At 39.6% G+C, this 26504-nt stretch overlaps 3 protein-coding genes across 5 annotated transcripts in view; all 3 read right to left on the reverse strand.

The window, feature by feature from the left end:
- Positions 1 to 6388, reverse strand: part of LOC141787901 (transmembrane protein 266-like) — a 50150-nt gene extending 43762 nt beyond the window's left edge. Inside the window, exons 1-2 of the mRNA XM_074666604.1 lie at positions 5434 to 6388; positions 4627 to 4760 (exon numbers count right to left, since the gene is read on the reverse strand). Coding sequence (XP_074522705.1) covers positions 4627 to 4640 — 14 coding nt within the window. The 5' untranslated portion in view covers positions 4641 to 4760; positions 5434 to 6388. The remainder of the gene's footprint in view (positions 1 to 4626; positions 4761 to 5433) is intronic.
- A 391-nt stretch (positions 6389 to 6779) lies between these two features.
- Positions 6780 to 14866, reverse strand: fbxo22 (F-box protein 22). The gene is made up of 7 exons (XM_074666605.1): positions 14226 to 14866; positions 13805 to 13937; positions 13193 to 13280; positions 10744 to 10842; positions 8924 to 9076; positions 8667 to 8832; positions 6780 to 8392 (listed from the first exon to the last, which is right to left on the reverse strand). The coding sequence occupies exons 1-7, from the start codon at positions 14354 to 14356 to the stop codon at positions 7999 to 8001; spliced, it is 1164 nt and encodes a 387-aa protein (XP_074522706.1). The 5' UTR covers positions 14357 to 14866; the 3' UTR covers positions 6780 to 7998.
- A 232-nt stretch (positions 14867 to 15098) lies between these two features.
- On the reverse strand, positions 15099 to 22120 carry LOC141787904 (uncharacterized). 3 transcript variants are annotated; one of them, XM_074666608.1, is made up of 9 exons: positions 21847 to 22120; positions 21001 to 21134; positions 20475 to 20592; positions 20285 to 20355; positions 20098 to 20173; positions 19907 to 19969; positions 19581 to 19650; positions 17389 to 17477; positions 15215 to 15984 (listed from the first exon to the last, which is right to left on the reverse strand). In XM_074666608.1, exons 1-8 carry the CDS (start codon positions 21976 to 21978, stop codon positions 17404 to 17406), a joined length of 738 nt encoding a protein of 245 aa, XP_074522709.1. In that variant the 5' UTR covers positions 21979 to 22120; the 3' UTR covers positions 15215 to 15984; positions 17389 to 17403. The 3 variants fall into 3 exon arrangements, with proteins under 3 accessions (XP_074522708.1, XP_074522709.1, XP_074522707.1); XM_074666607.1 differs by having other exon boundaries at positions 15099 to 17477; XM_074666606.1 differs by lacking the exon at positions 17389 to 17477 and having other exon boundaries at positions 15223 to 15984; positions 21847 to 22119.
- Positions 22121 to 26504: the final 4384 nt, after the last annotated feature.

A 26504-nucleotide genomic window follows, 5' to 3' on the forward strand; every position in this document is an offset into this window, starting at 1 on the left:
CGCTGATACCGTCCCGCTCTTCCGAGTCACTGAGAGCGACGCCACGAGCTACGAGTGCACAATATTTAGAAAACAGTGAAACTCGTTTACCGTAACATTACAGGCTAAAACAACAGGCTAACAGCAGCTAAAGTTAGCATCCTGAAGCTAACACAGAGACAGGGGGGACACTGAGGAAAAGCTCTTATATCTGCTACACAGAATTTAAAATACCCACATTTCCAGGTTCCCAGGTTTGTTGGTGGATGGTTGGTAATGCGCCTGGATTCAGGACCAGTCTATTCGCTAGCCCTCTGTTGTACTGTCCAAAGTTGGAAAAGCAGTCGGCCGTAAAGTGACTAGCACACACATGCACAGTTTTACTGAGTGTAGCTGGAACATTTCCTTGATAAATGAACTCTAGCCACTTAGTCTTGTCTTCTTCTGAGATGGGAAGCTTTTGCATGGAACTATGTGGCTGTTTACAGCCAAAAAAAACCCACACTCATCTCCAGATGCGAGGAGAGAAGTGGGCGGGGAGGGGGTTCGGGGCTATCTGCTCCGGTGGACCAATCAGGTCAGACTTGCTCCTGATTGGTCAAAAAAGGGAATGGCTGACGTCGGCAAATCCCCAAAATCCAAACAGCTCGTTTTAGGTCAGGATTTTACATTCACAAGCACTACTAAGTACAGGTTTGGTCATTAAATATCACATTTTGTGGGCTGGGAGGAAAGCCAAAGACCCACAAATTTCAGTAAAAGAATTAAAGTGATTTTTGCAAAACATGGGACCTTTAAGACTCACAACATAGTATAATCATCTATACAGTACATTAGTTCCTGGATAGGGTGAGCAAGTTTCAAGTATTATACTTTCTAGTGGAAAACTGTGCTGTTGTTAAAATCTGACATGGTATGCTTACATGCATTAAATTAGTGTAGATGTATGGGTCGGTAAGAAAATAGAACCAAAGCCATTTTATCAAAATAAAACATCACACAGAGGTGTGATCTTCTCATCACCTTATTTTATAGAGCCTAAACATGCTTATGAAAATACATTTTTAAGTAGCAAAGAAATGTATTTTCTTTGCCTTTTACACATTTTATCCTGAAACGCACTCGACTAAATCAAAGGCCTTGGTGGACTACAGGATCAATGCACACATGTTAGATTAGGCTGTCTGAGCAGAACCCCTGAGGGTATAAAACACACCCAAAACTTGGCCAGAAGAAGGAGGCAAAAAGCAGATGTTCCCTGCTCCCACCAGCTGCAGAGGAGAACTTTGGTAAAGCTGGACATCATTGTATATTAGTGTTAAAAATGCACTGCATGTACACTTTTACACTGTTGTTGCAACATAAAAACATTGCAAACTTCTTTACTTCCAAAAAAATCAGCTTCAATGCCTCAGCTAGTATGATGACCAGTAACATAATTAGATTCACTGACAATGTTTCATAGACTGCTGTGGTGCAGTAAATTAAAGAAGGAAGTAAATACTGTGAACACTATTTCTTTGCAGCTAACAAACACACAACTTTGTATGGATTTTTAATTACAAGATAAAGATGGAGCAAAGGCAAGTGTGTCAGCTTTTACCAAGGGCAATTTATTGGCATTCAGATTAGCCTATGCTAAAAAAGGCAAGACCCAGACTACTTGAATTACAGTCAATATTCACCTAATCAACAGCAGCAACAGTCTTTTTAAGGCTACAAAAATTGTGTTAAACACACGGGTCTTGTTGTAATATAAATCATCTGTCACTTCTACAAATTGCTCAGAATAATTTCTTGGAATAATTCAACTTCCAAAGAAACTTTGGTAATTTCACGCCAGTGGATATTAATGAAGTCTGCCAGGCACATTTGCTCATTAATAATGTTAAAGATTAAACTATGATGAATTGGTGGACTGCACAATGGACTGTTCTGGCCCTGGTGTGACCAGTCTCTTATCTGACCTTTACAGATACAAGCTGAAAAAGACACAGGAGACAGAGAGACCCTCGTGGAGCAAGACTGAGACAGCAGATGTACATAAGCCTTCTTTATAATGGAGAGGTCTTTGCACCTTTTTACTCCCTGTCAGTTTCCAATAATAGATTATTTTAATTTCTACAGACACATAAGGGAATATGGGCATTGAAAGACTTAATATCTGAAAAGACTGAATCCTGCAGACTTATATACGGGACTTATATGATTGGCTTATTTCCTCTGCAATGAATTTTTGCATACAAAGGAAATAGGAGGGATAAATGTGCTCTGAAAGTCTTCATTTGAGGTGTAGCCTGTTGAACATAGAGTATGGTGCTATTTGTCACAAAAGCTGCAGCTGTGTTAAAATGGAAAAGTTTAGTAAAGACTGAGAAAACCAATAGCAGTTCCAGGTAAAATAAACTGAAGGGACAGTTTTTCCATGGGTGTGACTGATTAATTAGAAAATTAGTAAGTTATGATGTTATGTAAAGTTACCAGGCTACCTTTGATTACTGCCCCCTTAAAATTCCCCAGAACTAGCATGTGTCAGTTTCTTAGAGTGAGTCGTTCTCCCTAATCAGTGGGTGGTATCGTCCCCTAACTCCAACTATGAGAAACAGTAAAGCCTCACTATCTGTCAGTTTACTTTTCTTCAGCACCATTTTCCAGTTTCTTTGCTCTGGTCATGATGTCTTTCTGAAAATATTCAGCTAAGATCGGTGACTGGTGGTGTTTGCTAAAAAGGCTTTCTGCAACTAAGCAATACAGCAGATTATTTTACACAATATCTATCACTGCACTGTTCCAATATCTGTAAAGATACATTTTAAAAAATATCAAAAAGTTAACAAACGTTGCTTCAAAGAGCTTCAAAGCAAAACAATGTGTTATTCCTCCACATTTATCTGACATCTAAATTCACCACATTGAAAAATAAATAAATTACACAAAGATAAGCTCATAAGAGACCAAGTTTAGACCAATATTGACTCTTAGAAAAAGAGAAAAGGAATCTGGATGGAGCTTTTTGGGATGCAGTCTGTTCCCAGCTTTTCTTTTCTCTTACCCTGTTTCATTTTTCCACAACCATTCTAACTGGGATGCAAACTGCCAGACTGAACAACCAAACATCTAATAAATTTGCTTAATCTACTATCAGATACAACATTGTAATGCTGCTAACACATTTAGGATAAAAACTGAAATTCTGTGAGTTTGATGAAGCAGTCATAAGGACTCTATCTTGATAATTAATGAATAAACTTGCTACTTTAACATTGTTTTGATAACTGCTTTGACAGCTGCAATAGATACCTGAGGTCATTTGTCCCATCAGCTGTTGGACAAATTATGTTTGATGGGCCTTTTAAATTGTATAGCCAATATAGACAAATGCTGCCCTTTGCACACATTGCATATTGTTCTTAACTATACAGTGTTGTTTTTATCTATTTATTTTTACTTTTTAACTTACTGTCCATGATGTAATCCATGAGTTAGTCAGACTAACCTATACATGTATGTTTTTTCTTGTTTGTTTGCATGTTTCTGTTGATGTATGTACTACGACTGCAAAACAAATTACCCCTCAGGGACAATAAAGATTTTCTAATCTAATCTAATCTAATCTACCTGTCATTGTTATTCTATTCAACTGCATGTGATCTCGAAAACATTTCTCTGTTTACCTGATTTTTTTTTTTTTAAATAAAAGTGCATTAATCTAGAGTTACTGACATAACTCATGAGTTACACGACTTTTTCAGGAGGCTCGTTTAGCTATGTTCTGTAAGCTACAGTCATCTGATTGAGGATGTATTTCACCTTAACCATGTCATAAAGAGACACTGTATCTGAGATACACTGAGCTGAGCACCGTGAGAAGACTGGTTCTCTTTTAAAGCACAAATGGAGCGCCAATTTAGGGCTATTCATCTAGGTCAAGAGAATAAATGCAGCTAGTAAAGATGGAACAAATTACAGTCATGCTACAACAGCAGAATCACGAGTTAACAGAATAATGATTTTCTGTGTTCTTCCTTACCTTTTACTTTTGTCCTAGCACACACACACACACACTAACTCGCACACTCCAACTGAGGCATGAAATGCATCAGCTGTTCTCAGTGCTAACATTAGGAGCACAAATTAAAAATGGAGATCTGAGGGAAAACTAAAGCTGGAGCAGGTTTGTTTGAAGAAGGTGTGAATTTACAGCATTCACGTGTGATCACAATCAATAAACTAAGTGTCCGCATTAAGGATTTACACAGTGATCTCCTGTTCACACTGCTGCAGAATGAACACTCTGTAGATGGTCAGCATTGTGCAGGTGTGTGCCTTCATCTTAGAGCGCTTCAGTGTTTTGCATTTGGAAAAAAAGGTCAGAGATACATCAACAGAGGCAGAATGCAAGTGAATAAAGATCATTGTTGTAGAGACGGTGGCACAGAAAGCGTATAAGAAGCAACAGAGAGGACACTGTGTGAAGAAAAAAAAGTTCAAAAACGTCCTGGAAAAATTTAGTGTAACCGTAAAGTAAGCAATTCTTCATTTCTGACATATGCCTGCACATGTTCCCAACTACTAATACTTTTACGTTTGGTTTCAGTTTGTTTTTTTGAAGGGAAGGAAAGATGAAGGTGAACGTTCTGAACTCACTCTGCATTTGCCATGATGTTCGCAGATCCCACAAGGAGAGATGTGGTGGCTGTTGTCACAAAGGTTTCACTCAGTTCAGGTTATTTTTGTGCTGCAGTTCACATTTTCACCTGATTGATGCTGTCATGATGAGCCTAGGAGGGAAGAACACTGTCATTCATGCAGGTGCTGAACAGCTTTCTTATTTCAGACACACAGAAACAGGACTTCATTGTAGGTTGTTGGCACATTACTCTTAAAGGGTTACTTGATTACCAGTAGTTGCAACATTAACTGTTGCAAGTACTGAATCAACTGCTCATTTCTGGATATTCAATAAAAAAATTATAAGAAAATCATCATTCAAAGTGTTAACATTAGTGTAACTAGTTTTCTTTACGTTTAACCACTGAGCCTTGGGAGACAGTAGAGAATTTCACAGGACACTAACCCTGCTCCTTCAGGAGTACCACATGTTTCTGAAAAGTTTGGTTTTAAGAAATCTCAGACAACCTCATCACAGGATTAACTCTTGAGCTACTAAAATATATTCAACAAGACTTCCACAGCCCCAAAACTGATGAACTTGTGTTGCTGTGAACTTTTCATCTCTAATTGAAGCGATTTCTTGCTTACAGGTAGCTGAGATCAAACATTCAACACTCCACAGAGATTGACTCAGACTTTTCATCACTTCTGTGATTAGACTGAATTAGCTGCTATGTGACTCTAGTAAAGCGAAAAAAATGAGAATAAATGGGAGTTGTGTGCACAACTCCTGCTCAGAGATCCTCTCTACATATAAATAAATCATTTATTCAGACCTACCCATGTCAGATTTACATTGTTGACGAGTACGCGTGCCTCCCGCTGCCCCCTTGCTGATAGTGATGTCTCCCTTGGTGATGATCAGAGTGAGTGAAGCAGCAGCAGGCTCGCAGTGTGTGTAGGCTGCAGCTATCCTTAGCACTTTTGCATTGGATGAGCAGCACCACCAACACCACCACTGCTGCTGCTGCTTCCGCTGCTCCCACTTGCGCTGCTTGGATTTCAGTGCAAAACCAGAGGGGCTGAAGCTCAAAAGCAAGAAGCATCGTCGCTCGGGAATATCATGGTAGCTCTAAAGTGTCCTGGTTAAAAAAAAAAAAAAAGATAAACTCCTCCTGGTTAGGCTTACTGCTCGAGTTCTGGATCCAGATCCCGCTCCACAGTAGAGGAGGGTTTCCCCAGCAAGCGCAGCGGGGATCCCTGCGAGCGGAGCTGTCCAGGTGCTGAAACGAGCCGGACGAATCGTCGGCTCTCTCCGAATCCCCCCTTCCTCCCACAGCAGCAGCTGGGCCAATTTCACCCAAACGCCATCAAAACATTGACGTTTTCGGACCGGAGACTGACAGTAGCCAATGAATCGTCTGACATTTGCATCGCTCCGGTCACGACATAGATATCTGAAAATGTTGGCCGTGTGAGTGTGTGTGTCTGTGTGTGAGAGAGAAAGAATAAAATCCAGAGTCAAGATTTTCCCAGTTCCCAATTGAGGCAAATTTAAGAGCGGATTATCGCCACAGATGATTTTATTAGCTTTACGCCTGGTAGGTCGTCCCTCTCCGTGTCATGAGCGTTTTTTATGGTTTCCCAAAATAAAGATACTATGGGAATATAAATTGCCTTCGCAGCAATTGGCTTAACCGTTTGTCATTCATCGGGATTAGCCAGTCGATGGTTACAGCGCACATCAATCAATCTGAAGCGTCTCTTCCTTTATTTAAACACGCCTGGACGTGGGCTGCTCAAGATGTTATAGGCTGAGGCTCACATTTCAGGGAGTGCGCAAATAAGGAAGAGCGCTGATCTGAATAAACCGTAGTAGGCCTGTGGTTACAACAGAGGAGGGATGCGTAACGCCCTGCGCGCTCCAGGACTGGGGCTTCTGAAGCTGGCTGCTGGAAGAAGATGCTACCACCGCGGGAAAGGGGAAACACAGAAACACAGTATATATCAAATATTGGACGTTTGTCATTTATTGAGAAAATGAGCAGAACAGATATGATTTGGCACATGTAGAAAAAAGTGCATATACACAAAAACATTTTTTTGCTAAATGAGCAATAAGCACCAATACTGTTGATTTCTTCTTCAATAGCTAAAAGGGAAGGGTTTATAATTCATTTATTTAAAAAAAAAAAAAAAAATCTGCACTGACCACCACTGTAGCAAAGAGAAAAACTGGAATCCAAAAAGTTGTTCTCCAAGAAACCTACATCAGACTTTGCACCTTCAGGTCATGGGACATTGGTGACTGTAAAGACAACGCTTGAAACATGATACTGTAATTAGTTTGAACAAAGACCTAAATTCTTTCATACAGAGCTGTCTGTAAGATCAAGGCTTCTTTTTAAACATGTTACTAGAAGTTTCAGACTTTATAAAAGATCTGGAAGAGAACCCCCTTTACTTTTTTTAAATGATACCAAACACAATCTTTTCTGACTCTGGTTGGAATTCAAAAGGATAGACTGTTCACTAATGTGGAGTGTCGCTAGGCTATCAGCACAGCTTACGTGAACTGTCTTTTCTCCTGCTTTACGAATTATTTCCCATAACCTGAAGAAGTTTGTAGTATAAAGTAACCACTGGGCCCAACCATATGTCTTGGAAGTAGGAGACATGACCAAAAAGTAGGCACAGAGGGCTTCGAACTAATGTCTGAGTCCAACTGAACCGAAAGAGTTGTATTTCTTCCAAGGGGTTTTTTATTTGGTAGCTGACAGTTTTTTTTTCCCCAGGGTGAGACAAAATGTAAAAATCACAAGTGTAAAAAAGCTCAATGAACAGGAAGAACATTTGAATCAAGATCACCTTGATTTTGTGGAAGAGGGACTATATTTGTCTTATTCACATGGATTAAAAGTGCCAGCGCTGAATTATTAACTACAATATTAACTTGTGGGACACAAGTTTGTATAATCACTCACCTGCAAAGCAAACACACCATGAAGTCGATGTCAGAGGGTAAGATATGCCTTGAATGTGTGCGAAGTTCAGGGTAAATATAAACAAATATATTTTACAAGAGTGCTCAATCACATCTGAATGTAAAAAAAAAACAGACGATTAGTTTGTCTTTTCTATATGAGCATTATGAAACCCAATAATTGTAATATAAAGCTGTGTTCACACACACAGTGACTGGGGTCCACGGTTTTCCAAATGTTGCCATTTCAATAATGGCTTAAGAGGCAGTTTGCCTGCTTTATGAGCAGAAATATTCTGAGATGTAATGTGTTTAACACTCCATACACAATGTTTCCTGTCCACACCCGCCTCTGCAAAACAGGAGCCTCATTGGTCATCTCTAATTTGCCTGTTGGTCAATTGTTACAGTAGGTCTGTCACTCAGCCTAGATGCACCAGGGTCATGACTGTGGTGTACTCGTGCTGCAGGCTGTCCGAGTCAGAGTCACACAGGGTGTAGTCATCTTTAACGATACGGTCACAGCCGATCTCACCGTTGCCAAACAAGCCGAAGAGAGGGGTGCTGGGAAACACCTTGTGGAAGGCGTCGGCTTCTACATTAGCCTGGTTGTTGTAGTAGTTCTGGCCTCTGCCCACGCATGCAAACATAAACCCTATGGTGTTCTTTTCAGGAATTTTGGCTGCCTTCAGCCTCCGGATTGTGGCTTCAGCCGCCTTTGGGCTGGTGATGTCTTGGTCCAAGAGCACAGATGCCCCCTGTACCTTAGGGCCACTCAGGGCCAGGCCCACCACCCCGTATGCACCCTGGCTACAGCTACAAAGTGAGATGATAGGGAGAGAGAAAGTTTGAATTTTTGCAAAGACAACTGAAATGATTTAAGAGTCTGAAAGTGATTTGTAGTTCGATGTAATAGGAAAATGCAGAAAATTCAAGATGAAAACTGTTCTTTCAGCACAAACCTGTCTTCAACTATCTAAGCTATGGAAATTTACAAGGGATAAATGGCAATTGTTATTTTTGTAGCAAAACGTGACTCTTCATCGGACTAGTCAGAAAGGAAGAATTGAAGGGAGGAAAATTTACTCACCAGGGCCTGGCAGGGGAAAAAACACTGTCTACAAGTCCCCCAGCGATAAGAGCTTTGCTCTTAGCCAGTGGCTCCAGTATCTGGCTGAGAAAGCGTACTCCTCCAGCTTTATAGGCCTCATAAACAAACATCAGGACCACACGCAGCTCTGGGTTGTCAACTAGTCCTGCAAAAACAATGACAAATAATTGTATGATACAAACAATGGTTTATTGTTTCTGGCTTTTGACTGTAAAACAACTGAAAGGTATACTTACCTGCTTCTTGCAAAGCTGTTGGTAAGATGGTTTCTTTGCAAAAGTGAAAGGGCTTGATGTGAACACCTTCCATGCTGGGGAACATGACGGCAAAGCCAGCCTCCCCATCCTGGTACTCCTGAGGAGGGCTGGAGCAAAGGCCACTGGGAGTCACTGCACAGGTGGGCAAGAATTGAAGAGTATAAATACAAAATTAAAGGTAGCCTACATTCATGTCATCATGGAGGCCCATGAGTTTTCATTCCAACTAAATAAATTTAGATAAAAGTAAGGTGACACCACACAAAGTCCTCTTGGTATAACGGGTACACTTGGAGACACCTGACCAATGAGTAACTCAATAATGTATTAAATGCAATGATCGTGACATTTTTGAAGACCAACTTTCCCTTTTCACAATGAAACTGTTTACTATCCAGTTTTTGTGTATGTGTGAAAGCCTATAGGCCCTATAGAACTATTAATCGATGATTTTTGGTGGCTTTAATTTGAAATAATTCATGACAAGCTTAAGAAGTTGCCTACTACCATTTTATTTTGGTAACAGTTAGATGGAGTTAGCATCTAGTGACCATTTGGGGAACTGCAACCCTCGACATGGATGTTTGGTGGGAGGTGAATTATTTTTCCTCAGAATCATCGAGCTTTCCACCAAAAGAATAAGAGTGGTGAAGAGAGGTCATAACTGTCGCCAACATAAGCTCAAAGCAGGCACTCCTGCACATGGGGCACACACCCTAACCCACACACCACACCACAGTAATGTTTATTCAGTGACATTTGGCACAGAACTTCACATGTATGTTAAATGTTAGGAGTTTAGCAGACTGAATATTGTCAAGGAGAAGAATTCAGGCTGTTTGGTCATAAATTTAGTGTTATGAAACAAGCAGCCTAATTCACCACTCCCACATCTTTTACAGTTTATGATTACACTTTTTGCTGAGCTGGGTCCCCGGTGTGTTACAGAATTTGTACGTCAAGGACCATCATTCATTGTGTTAAAAATAAGAAAATGCTGGCATTAGTGTTTGTCAAATCCATCCACATCCTCCACTGTGTTAAGTAGGAACGTGACGCTAAAGTGTATCACAATTTATCTTTTTAATAGTGCCCAGCTCAACTGCTACCATACATAAATAATTAGCGGTCCTCCTAGCTGAATGACAGGCTTATTACATGTAATCTATAGATCCAACCTCATCTAATCAAACATTTCATTCATTTGAATTAGATGTGCTTGCTGACCCTTTGGTGACCCTCCGATGCAATATCACAAAATGAGAGTTATCGCAAACATCTGAGGCTGCCATTACAGCTGATAGACGACAGGAGCCTGATAAGCCATCATCTGGCAGAAAAAGAACGCGGCTGATGGAGAGTCACTTCTCCGCGGGCTTGTGATTATATGGAGAAATGAGGAGCACAGCACCAGGCAGACTGGGCAATCTATCAGAGGGGGAGGCAGGGAAGTGCCAGCCACTACTTGTGCTTTTCAACTAGGCAGCAGCAGTGGGGATTAATGTGTAGTCCTCTTTGCTCAAAGGTGAACTACTCCTCTTAGATATAAACCTGACACCTGGTTAGCTTTTATTGTACCTGCAGAATTCTAGTAAATGAGCATGCCATGGACACATAATGGATCACCAAAGCTTTGAGACTCATGTCTGACACATCTTACATACTAATATTGAAACAAACGCTTGCATTCATGCAGCTGAAAACAGTTCTAATAAAGTAAATATGAAGGTTTAATTCTCAGTCTTATGAATGAAGAAGAAAACATGAGGTGAAAAGAGACAGAAAAGAGGAACACTTACACACTATGCCTGGTGTAGCAATGCCAATGTTTGCGCAACCTTTGGGAAAGACCAGGTTCAGTTCTTCAACTGTGTCCAGACTGTGGCGACTCTTTTTTGCTGCAGAGTAATCAAGATTTAAAAAACAAAACATGTTAGGGAGTAACAAAACAATAGTTTAACTGACTGCCAGACATCACTTGTACTAGTCAAGCTGGGCTCTGAGAATATAGTCAAAGAACTGCAAAATGGTATGGCAGGGACATAAAAAGACATATCTTTTACATTATCAAAAAGAGCAATGAGACTTTAAAGCATGTTCCATAATAGTAGCAAGGCAATGTCACATACATATAAATTACAATTCAAAACACTTTGAGATAAATCAAAAGCAGTAAAATAAGTATTCAAGTCTAAGTAGTTGTTTTGATCTGATTTTCATTTAATATTAATTTGTTACAATATTTGTAATATTATGTAGATTTCAGTCAAACTCAAACTCAGATCAAAGACCCCAGTTGGCCTGGTGGTTTGGAAATGTGCCAAATGAAGAGGTTATGGTCCTTATTAAAACTGTTACTGTTACCTTGCTGCATGTCTTCCCCAACTCGTATTATTTCTTTTTGGACAAAAACCATGATATGATTGTCCTTATATTAACTAAAGGTGTGTTTTTTAATTACAGCATAGTGCATAATATTGTCAGAAACTAGAATTTTGCTCTTGGATGCAATACCAGTAAAAATCAAATGAGGATGACTGTTTTAATACCACAGCAAGAAAAAAAAACACAAGTTGGCACATGTAGCACTGAAGGGCAACATGAATATGATTTTGCCTGCAAAATAAAATTTTACCTACAAAAAATATTTCCTCTGAATTATCATTCAGCCAAAGAGGTGTTAAGTGGCGGTAAGCAAAACAATAGTTTTATGGCATCAATACTTAAACAGATTCCACAGTTTCTCTCTAAATAATACTGAACGTGAAATTATTGTATAATGTTCTGTTTTTAAGTACAAAGCACAGTTAAGTGTCAGAGAACTGAAAACAATCACAACCTTATAAGGAAATATTCAATGTCAAGATCACAGAGAATACAAAGAGGAACAGTGATACAAGCTGAAACTGGCAAAGTGGAGAGAGAAAATCAGTGCACACCAACTTAATGCTCTTTAAATGCTCTGTGTCTGACATGACCATACAATCCAGCTCTGAAACAGAACTTATGTATCTGTCATTCAGTTAAGTCCAAAGTAGACAAAATGTGCCTATACAGGGTTAAAGAATTTTTTTTCTATATGTTTCAAAATGTTGGTGTTTGTGAGCTGCTTGATATGAAGTTTCTTGTAATGATAGCTTGGCTCTAATTCAATCAGTCTGTGAGATATTACAAAATAAGAAATAGTACAAAATACTCCACACACTTCTTTTTATTTGGCTATAATGTCGTTACAGATTTGCAAATACTTATGATGAAACAACAAAATAAAAAAAGAATACTGAAAACTACAGACATCGGGTGGCTTTAATGAATATTAATCAGACATGAGAGCAGAACTCATATATTTATTAAGTTTTCAAACCTTTTATCACAAAATAATTCCCTCTAAGTCACATGTGTCAAAATCAAGGCCCACAGGCCAAATATGGCCCGCCACGCCGTTTTATGTAGCCCACAGGAGCTTAAAAGATCAGATTGTCTTATAATGGATAAGTCATAAGGGTGCATTGATCATAAACTACGTTTCCCATAATACATACTGATTATGTTACCCGTGGAGTGCCAGCATCCTACCACTAGACTGCAGTGTTTTCACATCAGTGTCATCTTTAAAACTATTGGAATTGGGAAATTGAATAATGATTCCAAAATGTTAAGGAAGAGAAAAGTTGCTGCAGATGGAAAGCTGTTTCAAGGAAGATGGGTAGGCCAATATATGGTTGTGCTTCAATTAGAAAATAACAGTATGTCTTTATGTTATGAGGCCATGACTGTTGTCATAGAGCTTGTCAGCAATCTGACACCAAACATGGAGCTAAGTATGTCAAAGTGAGCCTTCAAGAAAAACAACCAATAGAGGCAAACTGCAATTGCAGAAGGATGTGTTCAAGAAAGCCACAACCAAAAACAACGTGGCACTGAAAGATAGCTTTATTGTAGCTGAAGAAATTGCCTGTGCTGCAATTTTTTTTCAGGGAGTGCATTTTTGAAGCAGTGGTTGCATTTATTTTACATTACATTAAGTTACATTTAGCTACATTTTATTCTGTCTTACAGTTACATCAGACCCATTATGCTAAAACATTAATCTCAACAATCACTTTTCCCTGAATGAATTTACCACAACACCTCAAAGGGACTGTATGCCTATGTCTGTTCATGTAGGACCTAACAGATACTGACATATTGCAACATACCTGAATTGACAAAATCCAGTTGTGCTGTGTAATTTTCTAAAACACTGACCTTTATTTTGTCTGTAGCTATAAGCTTGTCCGTTGAAGGACTCACAGTCAACCATCGTCAGAACTGTTTGGGGCAGGAGGAACACTTTCTGAAAACAATAAGAAACAAATCCAACACGTAAGAACATTATAAACAAACATGTAAGGGCTGTCATAAAACAAAGCAGGACTTAGACTTTTTTTTACATAATCATTATAAATAAATTTCATTGGCTTCGTCACGCAGCCTAATTTTTTACATTTAAGTCAGTTAATTTACGTGACTGTGTGCATTAATATAATCCCAGCAACTAGTAGTATAAATTATAAGGAGAGTTTACTGGGTTTTTCATCATTAAAATAATATACAAACCCAAATTCTGAGAACTTACATAAATGACACGCACACATTAAAAAACCTCTTCTTTTGAATTGGATGCTCTGTCGGGATTTAGCACTCAGTTGTATGGGGTAAGGGAGCGTACCACTTTAATATTGATATCATGTAAAACATAATCTCATTCACAAGTAAAGAAAAAAAAAGTGTAACTTCACACCACACAGGTAGCCACAAAGCCATACAGAGGAGTACACAGGGTGTGGTGATAAAAGACGAACGATAAGTATTTCTTACCTCAGTCTCTTCAGCCAAAACACTGCACAGGGCATGGGCCTCTGTGTCTGACGGTCCACATGCTGACACCCAGGTCAGGTGCTGCGGAGTCCTCAGCACCCTGCGAGCACAGTTTCTCCATAACCTGCACACACTGAGGACCAAACATACACACTGAGAGCCAAATACACTCTCTAGTGACCAAACACATGCACCGCTATTCACCTGCTAGCCGGATGGAAAGTTGGTTTGACAGTTAGCTAGCTGTTATTTAGAAACAGATTTAATCACCACGAAATGATAAAACAACGATACAGTGACTCTTAACTGTGTGTCTTTGTTCAGGATTATATTTTACACCCCCACGCAAGTTTCTATAAATCACTTTCACTTGCATTTCTCGACTTAGCTTCAACTATTTAGCATACACAAACACTGTTACCTTGCAATACGGAGAAGCGATTTGGTAGGAACGAAAGTAAGAATTCGCTCAACCACTTCAGCAACATTACTGAGCACGTAAGCAGCCTTGCTATCCTGTAGAGAAAGGTCAAAATCTTCGTTTTCACCCATATTTCTCCCTAAAACGTGAGCTCTCCGGCGCGCAGCTCAAGGCAGCAACGCACTTCCGCCTCTGCTCTTCATCGCCCGAGACATGTGAGAAGACACCACACTGCCCCCTGAAGGAGGGGAGGTGCTGTGACAGCAATTTCCCCAAAAGTCTGGGTAGTTCTTAACTTTCAAAGTCTCACTTTTAAATTTTGTTCTACGTCATGCATGGAAAAATACTTTACGTTTGCCTTTTTCTCTTTCACTGGATACATTTACACAAAACGTCTCTTCGCCATTTTTCACTGTACTTTGATCACTCTCGTTCAATGTGCATTATGGATGGCCGTCGTTTTTTAGGGTTTTTATCTGTTTGTATGCAGTACATGCCTAATGATACAACTTTGGTGTTAAAATTAATAAATGAGGGAATACATTTTCTGTTTTAGACAATTCAAAGATTCAACATCTCCAGTTTGTGCAAGTAGTGACCTTATATACTACAGCCAACATGAGTAGCCAACACCAGTTCACACTGGTTCAATTTACACAGTAAGAATGTATAAAAATACAATCAACAAAAAGGTTTATTTCTACCTTTTCTGTATAATACATAGTAATATATTACCCAGACCTTAGCTGTACAAGAAAGAAAGAAAGGAAATAATACGATTTTCTATGCCTTGTAATCCCAAATTAGTAATAATTTTATGTTGTAATTATCAATTCAATTCACACTTTTAGCCCCTTTTAAAAGAACAACACAATTTCAACTCATCACCAATGCTGTTCCATATTTTCACAACCAAAGCTGTGAAATACATCTATTCTATATTGGTTTTAGCTTTACAGGTTTTAAAGACATGACCCCTCCAAATCCCATTCTTTTTCTTAGCTTAACTGATCCTGCCCTTCAGTCATAAGTTACAAAAATAAAGAAATGTTTTAATAAAAGCAGAAATGCAAAAAAAGTACTTGAACCATTTATTCATGATCTTAACATTTCCAAGATAAAATGGGAGACACAAAATTAAACAAGAAATTAGTTCCCCAAAAGAAACAGAGGTGAGTGCAGTGCATAAACCTTTTTCACTTGGCTGAACAAAACAGCACATTCAAGCAAATGCACCAGGAACTCCATCCTTCCTAGACTGAAAGTTTCCAGCATCACTAATAAATGTTAACAATACAGAAAGAATAAAGACATACAAGCAACTTTACAAAAAACATAAAAAGTCCCTTTTTTATAACATTGGCTTGACTTATGGCTTTGTTTGTGTCAGTTATGTGCATTCCCCCAGAAAAGTGCAAATTCTCCCAACATATTCATTTAAATCTATGAATGATGAACATTACATTTAAATCGATCAGTATCTACTGAGTGTATCATACAGTGTAATCTTATTTTAGCTCATCAGAGCAGTTCGTGCTACCTTGTATCTGGTTGTTTCTTCAGGATGACCAGTTGAGAGGACACAAACACGGCCCAACATCACTACAGCAGCCATATATGGGAGCCAGCCATATTCAGAGCAGAGGAGGCAACGCGGGGAAGGGAACAGAGCTGGGTCAAATGTTAACCATCTCCATTAGAGTCTGATCCAGTGTCTGCTTTATGCTCAGGCCTTCTTCTTGAGCACGTGTCAGTTTATCTGTTAATATAGCAGTGCACGGGTTAAAAATGATCAGACAGTGATGCTAAAGACACATAAAGCTGTAGCTCAGAATAACCAACAGTGTTAGACATGTGCTGGATATTATTAAACCCACACAAGTGTAAGATCTCACCCCTCATATCTTTTAGCAAAAAACTGAAATTAACATTCATAAAGCAGTTACTTTCCTCAACATCAAAACTTGTAATATGTTCTCAGTGTATACTCAAGCTATCAACAGGGCTGTAGTAAAGGCTGCATGAGCTGGTTTAAAGGCAGAAGGGGGCATTTTTCCCTCTGAGGAAAATGTTCATATGGTGCTGTTGTCCTTCAGTAGCCTTTCCTTAAGTTTTTTGTGTTGATCAGAAACACTCAAAAAAAAAAAAAAGATGAAATTAACATCAAGAACGCATATTCCTTTTTGATCAGTTCTCATTATTAAAGTTCTACCTATAAACAGTTTTATTTAAAAATGCTGTGCTGACTGTCACTTTTAACATACTTAACAAACAGTGGTTCACATTTCCAGCTTTGTTCAGTATGAGGATTTGACATTCTGTCCAATCTCAATGAAATTTGCAATTTCATTGCACTTGTTGCAATGACAAATAAAGTTCTATTTTATTCTATTCTATCTCAAAGGCCTGTGAAGCCAATATCATCAATCCCTAACCCTGTAAGAATGGATATACTGATAGATATGAATAGGTACTGGTGAGTGCTGTATCCTTGCTGCCTCACATTTCCAGAGACCCTATTTGATTCAAATGATGAATTGAGGAGGTTTTAAGTTACATATGCAATGTGCTTGAAACCGCAGCACCAAATCGAAATAGTTTAGCACAACAGAATAATAAAGTTGTCAAAACATTGATGTGTGTCTTAGCTGATATGTTCAATGATAAAAATAAAGTTTTTTTTATGGAAAAAGGAACTTCTATTATGAAGAGAGAGAAAATTAAACTCTTTAGTAAAGCTGAAGTGGCAGTATGGTTTTCTTCACAAATGAACAGACTGCATCAGACTTATCAGGTTACACTTGATTAATTCTGTCCTTCTCATGAGCGCCCACGAAGGACGACTAGCACCATCACCAGCTTTCACCCTTTGAGGAACAACACCATGTAGATTTCAGCTAGTGTCATGTGCTACAGCCCTGTCCATAACTTATAAAATATATCCCTTCATTACGTAGTGACTGATATACTGAGGATGTTTGTCCTCCCGACTAAAACTGCAGCGTGATCATGCATAATGTGACAGTCTTACATTTGTACTCCTGTTGGTTGAAAGCATTTCTGTATTTGTGTGTGTCATGGACACAGTTGTCTATACTTATTTTGTATCACAGCATTAGACAATATGCCTGGACGTTTGAGTTTCAGAAGAATGAAAGCATACGAGAATTGCTCCAGTTTAAGCCTCGTTTAAGGCGACTCTCAGCTCATTGGTGAGAAGACGGTTTTTCTCAAGCTGCTTGTATAGATGGTCTTGACAGTCAGAAAGCAGGTGAGACAAAGAGAGAGAAAAGGAGGCAGGTTAGTACAAAGGACAGAGTTAGTGAAGATGGAAGATAATCACACAATAAGTGTCCGTTTGTATTTCAGCTGCTGAACAACACATGGGTTGATTTTGTTACTCATGACATAATGTAGCCTGGTGCATCATTGCTTGATTTTTTTTTTACCTTTGTAAACAGTAGCTTTGACTGGATGTCAGAGGCTTTTCTGAGAATAATAAGGTAAACTAATGTCATGATAGAGCATCCCTCATAAAAGGCAGACTGTAGGTGCTAATTATTGTGTTTGTGATGCCAGTTTATAAAACTCTAATTGATGTAGGGGGGTTTATTTTGCCAAAACAGTTTGCCAAGGGTTATAATATGATCAAGAATAAGCTTAACACACACTATTACTGTTAAAGCAGTTTGTCAGAGGCTTCAGTCCCTTAGGACCTTATTGGTAAAGAAAAATAGAAGACTACATTGTTTCCAACCAAAAGTAGCATATACAAAAAACCCCAAAACTACTGTTGCACTAAATAGCTGTCCTCTCAAACAGAAACAGGAAGAGTGAATAGAAGAGGAGCTTTGGAGTTTATTCAAAAGCTACTCAAAAAAGAAAACAACTGAAGCATGTAGAAGACAAAAAATGAAATAAAATCACATAAAGAAAAAAAGAGGACAAACAAAAATAAAGAAACATTGCAGGAGAAGGGGGATGGGCTGTCATAGATGGAAGAATGTTTATTTTACAGAAAGCAAAATGGCTCAAAGGTCTGTATAGAAGATGAGGAAGTGGATGGCAGCAGCCACGGCCCAATGTGCAGAAATGTGCAAGAAATAAAGACAGAGGAGACAGAGAGTTGGGCCGTGCTGCACAGGAGAGAAGAGATGACGCTCAACCAGCTTCTGAGGTGAAGAGTGAAAAGATTTAGCTGTGGGGGAAAAAGAAGAACAAAGGTGTTGGGAAACAAAAATGAAAAAGATGATGGATACATGACGTGCAAAATAGAAAAATGGGTTGAAAGGAAATGCAGAACTGGGGAGGAGAAGTAAAAGAAGGTGTTAAGGTTATAAAGAAATGGTTTTTAGGAGGTTGTAAAGGGGGAAACACTACTGCTTAATGTTGTTAGTGGTTACTTAGTCAGAATTAGGGGAAACCTAGCCTGGAAGTAAAGTTAAACACACAGAACACCATTCGACAACACAGCTTAATCTGGATGAGCATCTTTAAAATTAAAATTCATCCTTTATAGCCTTGAATGGCATGCACAACACCTCAACATGCCACAAGAGGGCGATACTGTGTTATTGCGAGCCGTAATAATGGTTGAGGGTTTGGGGATCTAAGGCACAGGGCAGAAACAAGCATGTGGTGAATTACATGGAGGTCATGTCGTTGAGGGCGTGGTCCAGCTCCTCGCTGATGGCCTTGTACTTCAGTTTCTGGGCGTACAGTTCATCTAGTGTGTGACAATTACAGTGATGTGGCAGTGAAGGATTGGAAATAAAATAATAAGACAACAGAAAAATGGCAGGGTCGGACAACAGAAGTGAAATAGAGAAACTGAAAAAGGCAGGACAGAAATAGGAAGTGCACAGAGAACAGCTGCTGACGTTGTGTTAGATTCCTGAGGAGTCACTGAGAAACTGCCTCACATGTTCCGTGACCCTGCGAGCACTGCTTGGGACCCGCTGGCCTTGAACAGTCACTGCAGCAGAATGCCAAACGCCACAGTGGTGAGAAATGTTGCTGCTGACATGAATAATATCACGCCAGCCTCTGCGATCACGGCTTTATTTATTCCACCTATAGATGACTAGCGGAGGACTATTTAACACCTTCCTGTCCAGAAAATAACCTCACACCACACCCATTTTTACAAGACACATTCTGATCTCAACGAGTGGAACCATGAGGGGGAGAAAATCCTTGTGCCTCTTTTACAAAACGAGAAAGAATAAATGTTGACTTGTTGATCAGCAGTTTTCCAAAACAGATGCACTGTAACAAACAGTCCTCGGTTTTCTGGGGGAAAAAAATAAAACACATTTTGCCAAAGTCTTAAAATAAAGTGGAAAAGAATCATACCCTCAAGGTCATCAATGGTCTTCTCAAGCTTGGCGACTGATCTCTCAGCGAACTCAGCACGAGTCTCAGCCTGAGGAGAGGAATACAATCAAACATTAGCATCACACATTAAAAGGGTTACATTACAAGTCTTGGCCTTATGGGACACTTAGAGGCCTTAAGTGCTGTAAAAGAAAAGTGAGCATCACAGCAGATTAAGAAATGTGTACAGTCAGAGTACTTAATTTCAGGAACTGAGTCAATATCCAGATCATTAAAGTAAACAAAATGCAGTGTGGACAAAGTTTGTTCAGCAAAATAACTCTGTCTGGTTTTGGTTATCTCACCTCCTTCAGCTTGTCTGTGAGAACCTTGATCTCCTCCTCGTACTTGTCCTCCTTCTGTGAGTACTGTGGTTGCATACAAAGGTCAGAGTTAGGAAAATACACAGTAGTTTAATATACAACAAGGTTCAAATAGATTTCAAGAGCTAAAACTGGATTATTTGCCATTCATCTTTTTGGGATGGCTATCTTACCTTCTCTGCCTGGGCCTCAAGAGACTTCAGGTTGTTCTGCACAGTTTTCAGCTCCTCCTCCAGCTCGGAGCACTTGCTGTTGTTTGCAGGAGATAAACACACAAAGTTACGACAGAATGTGTCATTTTTATCAAATTGCAACTTGGTGTAAAGTTGGAAAAGACAAGAACAGAAAAGAAGTTGTTACCTCTCAGACAGCTCAGCGCGCTCCTCTGTACGTTCCAGGTCGCTCTCAATGATGACCAGCTTACGGGCCACCTGTCGTCACAACACACAGAGTTTAGGCCCACTGATAGACACGAGATGATACAGGACGACAGACATATCAGATGTGGTGTCAGAAGTGCAAAAGAGCTGTGAACAGCTGAGAAACTCGCCTCCTCATATTTGCGGTCAGCCTCCTCAGCAATGTGTTTGGCCTCCTTCAGCTGGATCTCCTGCAGCTCCATCTTCTCCTCATCCTTCATCGCTCTGTTCTCAATAACCTTCATGCCTCTGAGGGACAGAAAATGGTTTGGACACAGGATAAGTCAAGGGCACCATAAGATCAAGGGGTGGATTGAGGGTTACGATAATTTCTTTAAAAAATCTGGGATTATTTCCGATATTTGGCGAAACAGGTTTGATATTCAAGAAGGAATACATTAGACTCTTATATGTTTGACTACTATACAGACAAAATAGCTTACCAACAGCCTTTTTTAATTTAACACCCAATGCTAAAAGTGTTTAACTCTAATGGAGTTCAGTGCAAGGGCCATATCACCCAACAAATAAACAATAAGTCACCTAGACATATCTCCTATCAGAATTTCTATGTGTAATACCACAGATTAACAGCAGAGCCTAAAAACTAATAGTGCTGATAAAAGTTGGGTCTGGGTGTGAGCGCAAGCAACCAACCTCTCGCTCTCATCAGCAGCCTTCTCAGCCTCCTCCAGCTTGGTCAGAGCTGTGGCCAGACGCTCCTGAGCACGGTCCAACTCCTCCTCAACCAGCTGGATACGTCTGTTCAGGGATGCTACATCACCCTCAGCCTTTGGGATGACAACAAGAAATCATACATATGTAAATCAAATCTATTGCAGTTAACATAAATCATATGTTATGATTCAACTGGCTTTGCAAGCTCCTTACATCAGGACCCATCCCATGCTTTGCAAGGGAAGCTTGGGTTTGGTCAGGAACACGCCCAAGGGAGGGATGCAGGCTCAGATATGCACATTTTATATACAAGGGGTGGGGTCTAGCCTGTATAATTCCTTTTTCTTTTTGCACATTTTAAATCTAATTTATGTTAGCACTACAAAACAATGATGTGCCTATTTTTCCACGTTTTTTCCACACAACCCTTGAATTCACTGTCTCGCAGTTAGTCGTCTTGTAAGATTGAAAATTAGCTTGAACCTGGCTAATTAAACTATTGTGGTTGATATAATGTGTTCAAACCAGCAACTAGCCTGTAGGAGTTTTCTCCAGGACTTGTGATGCTGCTGCTGCAGTGTTAGCCTACTTGTTACAGGGCTGTTTGTTTATTCGGGACGTGCCGGGTGGTGTCCTTTCATCCATTCATCGTTTACTCCCATCCTACTATGGACACATTTCTGTGATGTCTACCCGCTACCAGACAGTATTTAGGCATAAACCATCTCTGTCTGGGCCTAGCAGCCACGCTTTTTGACTAGATTTACGCCTAATACCGTCGACAGTCTGGGCACTAATTGCCTTAAATAATTAGCAGCGGCTTACAGCTTCCCTCGCGCTCCTCTCCTGGTTCAGTTCCCGCTGGAGTAACGCCGCCCGGTCCTCCGCTGCATCGGCCTGCTCTTGCAACGACTTGATTTTCTTCTTCACAGCTTCCAGGGAGCTCCCACCGGCCATTTTTAGCTCTTTATTGTTTCAGCTAAGCTAGTTTTTCCTCAGCTCTGTGCGGGCTGCCTCTACGCAGACGCACACACATAGACACACTTGGAGATGCGGCGCGTTTGATCCCTGCCCCCACCGCCCTTAATCAACCACTGATGAGGATTGGGACGTGCCACCAAACCCGGAAGTACCTAATTTTACACGCATCTAACAATTTATTAGAGTACTAAAAATTCATATGAATTGTGTGATAATTCCCATGTCTTCTTAAATGTACTTCATGTCATATTTAATAGTTTTTGTCATTAATAAAACAGTTATCTCTTTGAGTTGTTTTAATGGCATCCCCTACTGGTAAATTGAGCCAACCCTATAAATCACAGCCCAGACTTAAAGCTCTGAATCAGTCAGAAGCTAAAGCAGTGTAAACATCCAAGTAATCGTCTACACATAATTGATTAATTGACATTAATCATATTAGTGTTATTAACCCTCTTTGTACTGTTTTGACCTGTTACACATTTCAACTAAAAGTGCAAAATCTTTGTTTTGATGCCTTTCCTTTTAACAGTTTTTCTAACATCAAGTCACATTTGTCAAGTAGTAGTTTATGTTCTTGCTTGTTTTGCAGTTTTTAAAATGAAAAATGTTCCTTTTTATGTGCAAAATTACAAATTACTGTGTGATACCACTTTTTATGAATACCTCACAATAACATCTGCAGGTTGCACAATATCAGTTGTGTCATCAGGTAATCTTAACACTTCTTAAAGTTTTCAAGTTATTACTTAAATTCTTATTTTACCCCTTAGGGTGTTTTTTATTTATTATGTTATTGTTGTTGTAATTGGTGTTATTTATGTACATAAGCATGTTTAATTTTTGACGAACTAGCTATGAAAGTAACCAAAAAAAGAGTTTGAATTATGAATTGTTCGAAAACTGAGAATAGGTGTTTTGACTGCATGTGTTTAGTGTATCAAACTTTGTGTGCGTGTGTGTGTGTGTGTGTGTGTGTGTGTGTGTGTGTGTGTGTGTTTGTTTTGCTTTGTTATTTTGTTTGTTTGTCTGTTTTCCCGCAAATGAACTATTAAAGTCGTGCTTTTGAGTAACACTCCTCTAGTTTATAAGTCTATATTTTAAAAAGTAAGGGAGAATGAGCAACCGTAATTTGTGTTTGCTTTTGTGTTTTTGTTGACACGATGTTGCAAATTTTGACTTGTGCCATAACATGCAAAACATGAAACCCAGTCTATAAAATAGTAATTCAATCAGTTCTGGGTATCACGCATCACTGCAGAGTGCCAACTTAAGCAAGCACAGCCACAAATCTATTAGAGTTTTAACTGGCCAAAATATGCTTGTAAAATGCCCCACTGAAACCCTACACTGGTCCCTAGATTTGTCCAAATGGCTGTGGAATGCACTGGTAAGCCAGTAAGCTGTGACCTTACCATATACAGAACCGGAGCTAAATTTAACCACCCATATTTTCTTTATCCAAAATAAGTCCCTAAATCACCCATAATTGATTACTGCATAATTTAATCATTAGAGATAATATGTATGTGGGGCTTGTAATCTTAATTTACTGAGGGGACCCAGGGGGTACTTCAAGGTCAGACTATCAGGCAATGGGGGCCTCACTGGGGCCTTTCTACTTGTCAACCCAAACTCACGTCTGTGGCCTTCTTCTCAGCAAGCTCCAGTTTCTCCTGGGCATCCTTCAGGGCTTCAGAGTACTTGTCCAACTCATCCTCTGTTGCCTTCAGCTTCTTCTGCAGTGCTACCAGGTCATCCTCAAGCTGGGGCACAGAAAGGCGAGCAGAATTTGAATTACATATCTTTTTTTCAAACACATTTAAACACCACAAAGGATATGCTACGGTTTTAAAAGGTTTCTGTAAAACAAGTGATTTCATACATATATATGAATAAAGGTATATTTTACTTATACAGGAAACAGTCTTGATCCTATTCTATCCTATTCTTGCAAACGTATTTGTAGCCAAACAGGAAGTAAAATACACAGAATTCATTATTATTATTATTATTATTATTATTATTATTATTATTATTATTATTATTATTATTATTATTATTATTAAAACCAAAATGCATCATTTAAAGGCTCAAATATATCAAATCATTATCACCGGACTCAGGAGACTGAGGCGCTAGGCGCCTAGTGTCATTGGCACCGGTGCGTAAAAGCGCACGGCTCGGTTTCACACTGGATGCCGACCTGTTTGCTCCTGTCCTCAGCTGCCTTCTTGTCTGACTCGGCCTGCTCAGCTCTGTCCAAGGCGTTCTCCTTGTCGAGCTTGAGCATCTGCATCTTCTTCTTGATGGCATCCATGGCTGCTTGTTGGTGATAGCTGTCCGCACAGGCCAGAAAACAAAAAGAAACTGAATGAAAGGATCAGAGCGTCTGAACCACACTGAACGCCAAGCTGGAGTGCGAGCTCGCCTTAGCTGCAGTGTGTCAAATATGTAGTTTTGATGGGCAGTTACTGGACACCCAATACTTTTTTGGAAACAACTGCAGCTGTCTGCTAACGTAGGACCTGTCTTTTTTTCTGGATCCTCTCTGTGATTTGCTCTTTCATGACATTTGACCACTTCTGTGGCTATACATGGGGTGTCGACGTCAGAGAGCCCCGCCCCCTCCGGCCAAGACGTCCACTCCTGTTTCTAACACCCCCCAAGTGACAGGCAGGAAGTGAAGTGTCAAGACCCAAAGGTTGTAACTCCTCTGAAGAGGGTTATTTGGGTAAAACATGACGATAATAATGACCTGATTTTCACCCAGGAAGATAAACCGGGAACTCAATGACAGAGAAGGAAAATGAAATTTTATTTTTTCATTGTCTTAAGATACTAATCAGTTTGTTTTATTTTGATTTTTCTTTTGTTTCAATTTTTTGTTAACAATCCACACTAAAGGGTTTGGCAAACCTTTAAATGAACACATTCAATGCAAAATTTGATCTAGTATCTTTACTTTTTTAATGGACCATGTGTTAACAACATACATCATTTGAACAGACATTGGATTTAGGAGGAATTGTAACAGCTCTCAAGCTATTCATACAAAACAAATATATGTGATTGGATAAGCCCCTGCGAAAGTTTTTTTTCCCCTCTGTGGGTGTCACATTAGCCAGCACGGCTTGTTTGACTCTCTGAGATCATTTCAGCAGCGCCGTCACAGCATAGTTCAACATCCGAGCAGCAATCAGATAGGCTTTGCTCTCTGTAGAAATATATCATCAAGCTTGTCCAGCTCTCCTCACAGCTAAAACATGCCTGAAACTTAGATCTCAAATGGGCCACAGTGGAAATAGTGGCATGCGTGGTGAAAAAGATACGGGAGCATTTGGCATTTCAGCAGCCCCCCCTCGAGGAGCCTCTGTGATAGTTCACAGGGCCACTGGCACAGGCACAGCTGTCACACACAACCTGTGGTCAGGACGGATGGAGGGTTGAGTAATAATAGTTTACTGTCGACTACAGTAATTAATTTTTGAACATGTAAGGGAAATTGAACCTTGTGATGAGGACTAAGTCGATAAACTAATGGGTGAAATTAAGATGATTTGTAAGGTAAGATAATATGAGTTGTAAACACACAGACACACACACACACTGACTCACTAATGTTATGTAATACTATATGATCAGTGCTGCCTTCACAGTATTTTGTCCCTCTAAGGAGCCTTGGCATCTTCTCTTTTTCTCCTTTTCTCTGTATGCTGTTACACTTGTGTTTTGTTTGGAGCTTATTTTTGGAATCTTGGATGACCACCTGTTTGACCATGTCCAAGGCCCCTTGAGCCACTCCCACCCCTTCGGAGTCTAAGGTTTAAGAAAAGGGGCCTTAGCTTTCCAAAATGAGGGCAGTGGGAGAGAAAATGTAAAACGACAGGTCACTAATTCATTCATTAGTTTATTCATTATTTCTTCTTCTTTTTATCAGTTCATACATCTTGACTCAAAACAGTAAAGGCTTCCTTCTTGGTTTCAACATCTGTAGAAGAAACACATAAATGATCTCATAAATTGTTTCTTTATGTTTTTTGTCCCATTTTTTTCTGTCAATTTTTTTAACAATGTAATCTTTGACATTAAACCATTCATCCTTTATATCTTTATTTCCCATGTTTTATTGGTTTGGTGGCCTTGCCTCACTTCCACGCTGAACAGCTTTTTTTAAGGCAGTCAGCTGTCACTGTGTGGTCATCCCACCATGTGTTTCTTAGACTGTTAGCTGCCAGTCAGGCATGCCGGTCATATGCAGAGATCAGAGAGGCTCAGGGCGCAATCCATGTCACCCTATCACTTGGATAGACAGAGGAAGGAACATCACCACGTTGTACCTGTCCAATAATGAATGGTTTACCCTGATCAAGAGCTTAGGATCTTACTCATGGGTGTAATTCAAACTGCATGCAGCAGATATCATGTGGTTTCTGTACATGCCGTCAACAGATGGCTTTTAGAATCTCCCCATTGTTCATATATGATTGTATGTCTGTATT

The sequence above is a fragment of the Halichoeres trimaculatus genome, unplaced genomic scaffold, assembly GCF_033239565.1.
Source record: "Halichoeres trimaculatus isolate MK-OKI-2021-1 unplaced genomic scaffold, fHalTri1.1 fHalTri1_scaffold_3, whole genome shotgun sequence".
In the NCBI taxonomy this organism is placed as follows: domain Eukaryota; kingdom Metazoa; phylum Chordata; class Actinopteri; order Labriformes; family Labridae; genus Halichoeres; species Halichoeres trimaculatus.

Bases quoted from the DNA above. Each gene is read 5' to 3' on its own strand.
- fbxo22 (XM_074666605.1), bottom strand. From the start codon at position 14,356: ATGGGTGAAAACGAAGATTTTGACCTTTCTCTACAGGATAGCAAGGCT. The intron at 13,281-13,804 runs GTAAGAAATACT...TATTGTTTTCAG, and splicing joins TTTTGGCTGAAGAGACTGAG to AAAGTGTTCCTCCTGCCCCA. The intron at 8,393-8,666 runs GTGAGTAAATTT...CTCACTTTGTAG, and splicing joins TTTTCCCCTGCCAGGCCCTG to CTGTAGCCAGGGTGCATACG.
- LOC141787904 (XM_074666606.1), bottom strand. From the start codon at position 21,978: ATGGCCGGTGGGAGCTCCCTGGAAGCTGTGAAGAAGAAAATCAAGTCG. The intron at 21,135-21,846 runs GTAAGCCGCTGC...GTCATCCCAAAG, and splicing joins AGAGGAGCGCGAGGGAAGCT to GCTGAGGGTGATGTAGCATC. The intron at 20,174-20,284 runs GTAACAACTTCT...TGCAAACAACAG, and splicing joins CGCGCTGAGCTGTCTGAGAG to CAAGTGCTCCGAGCTGGAGG.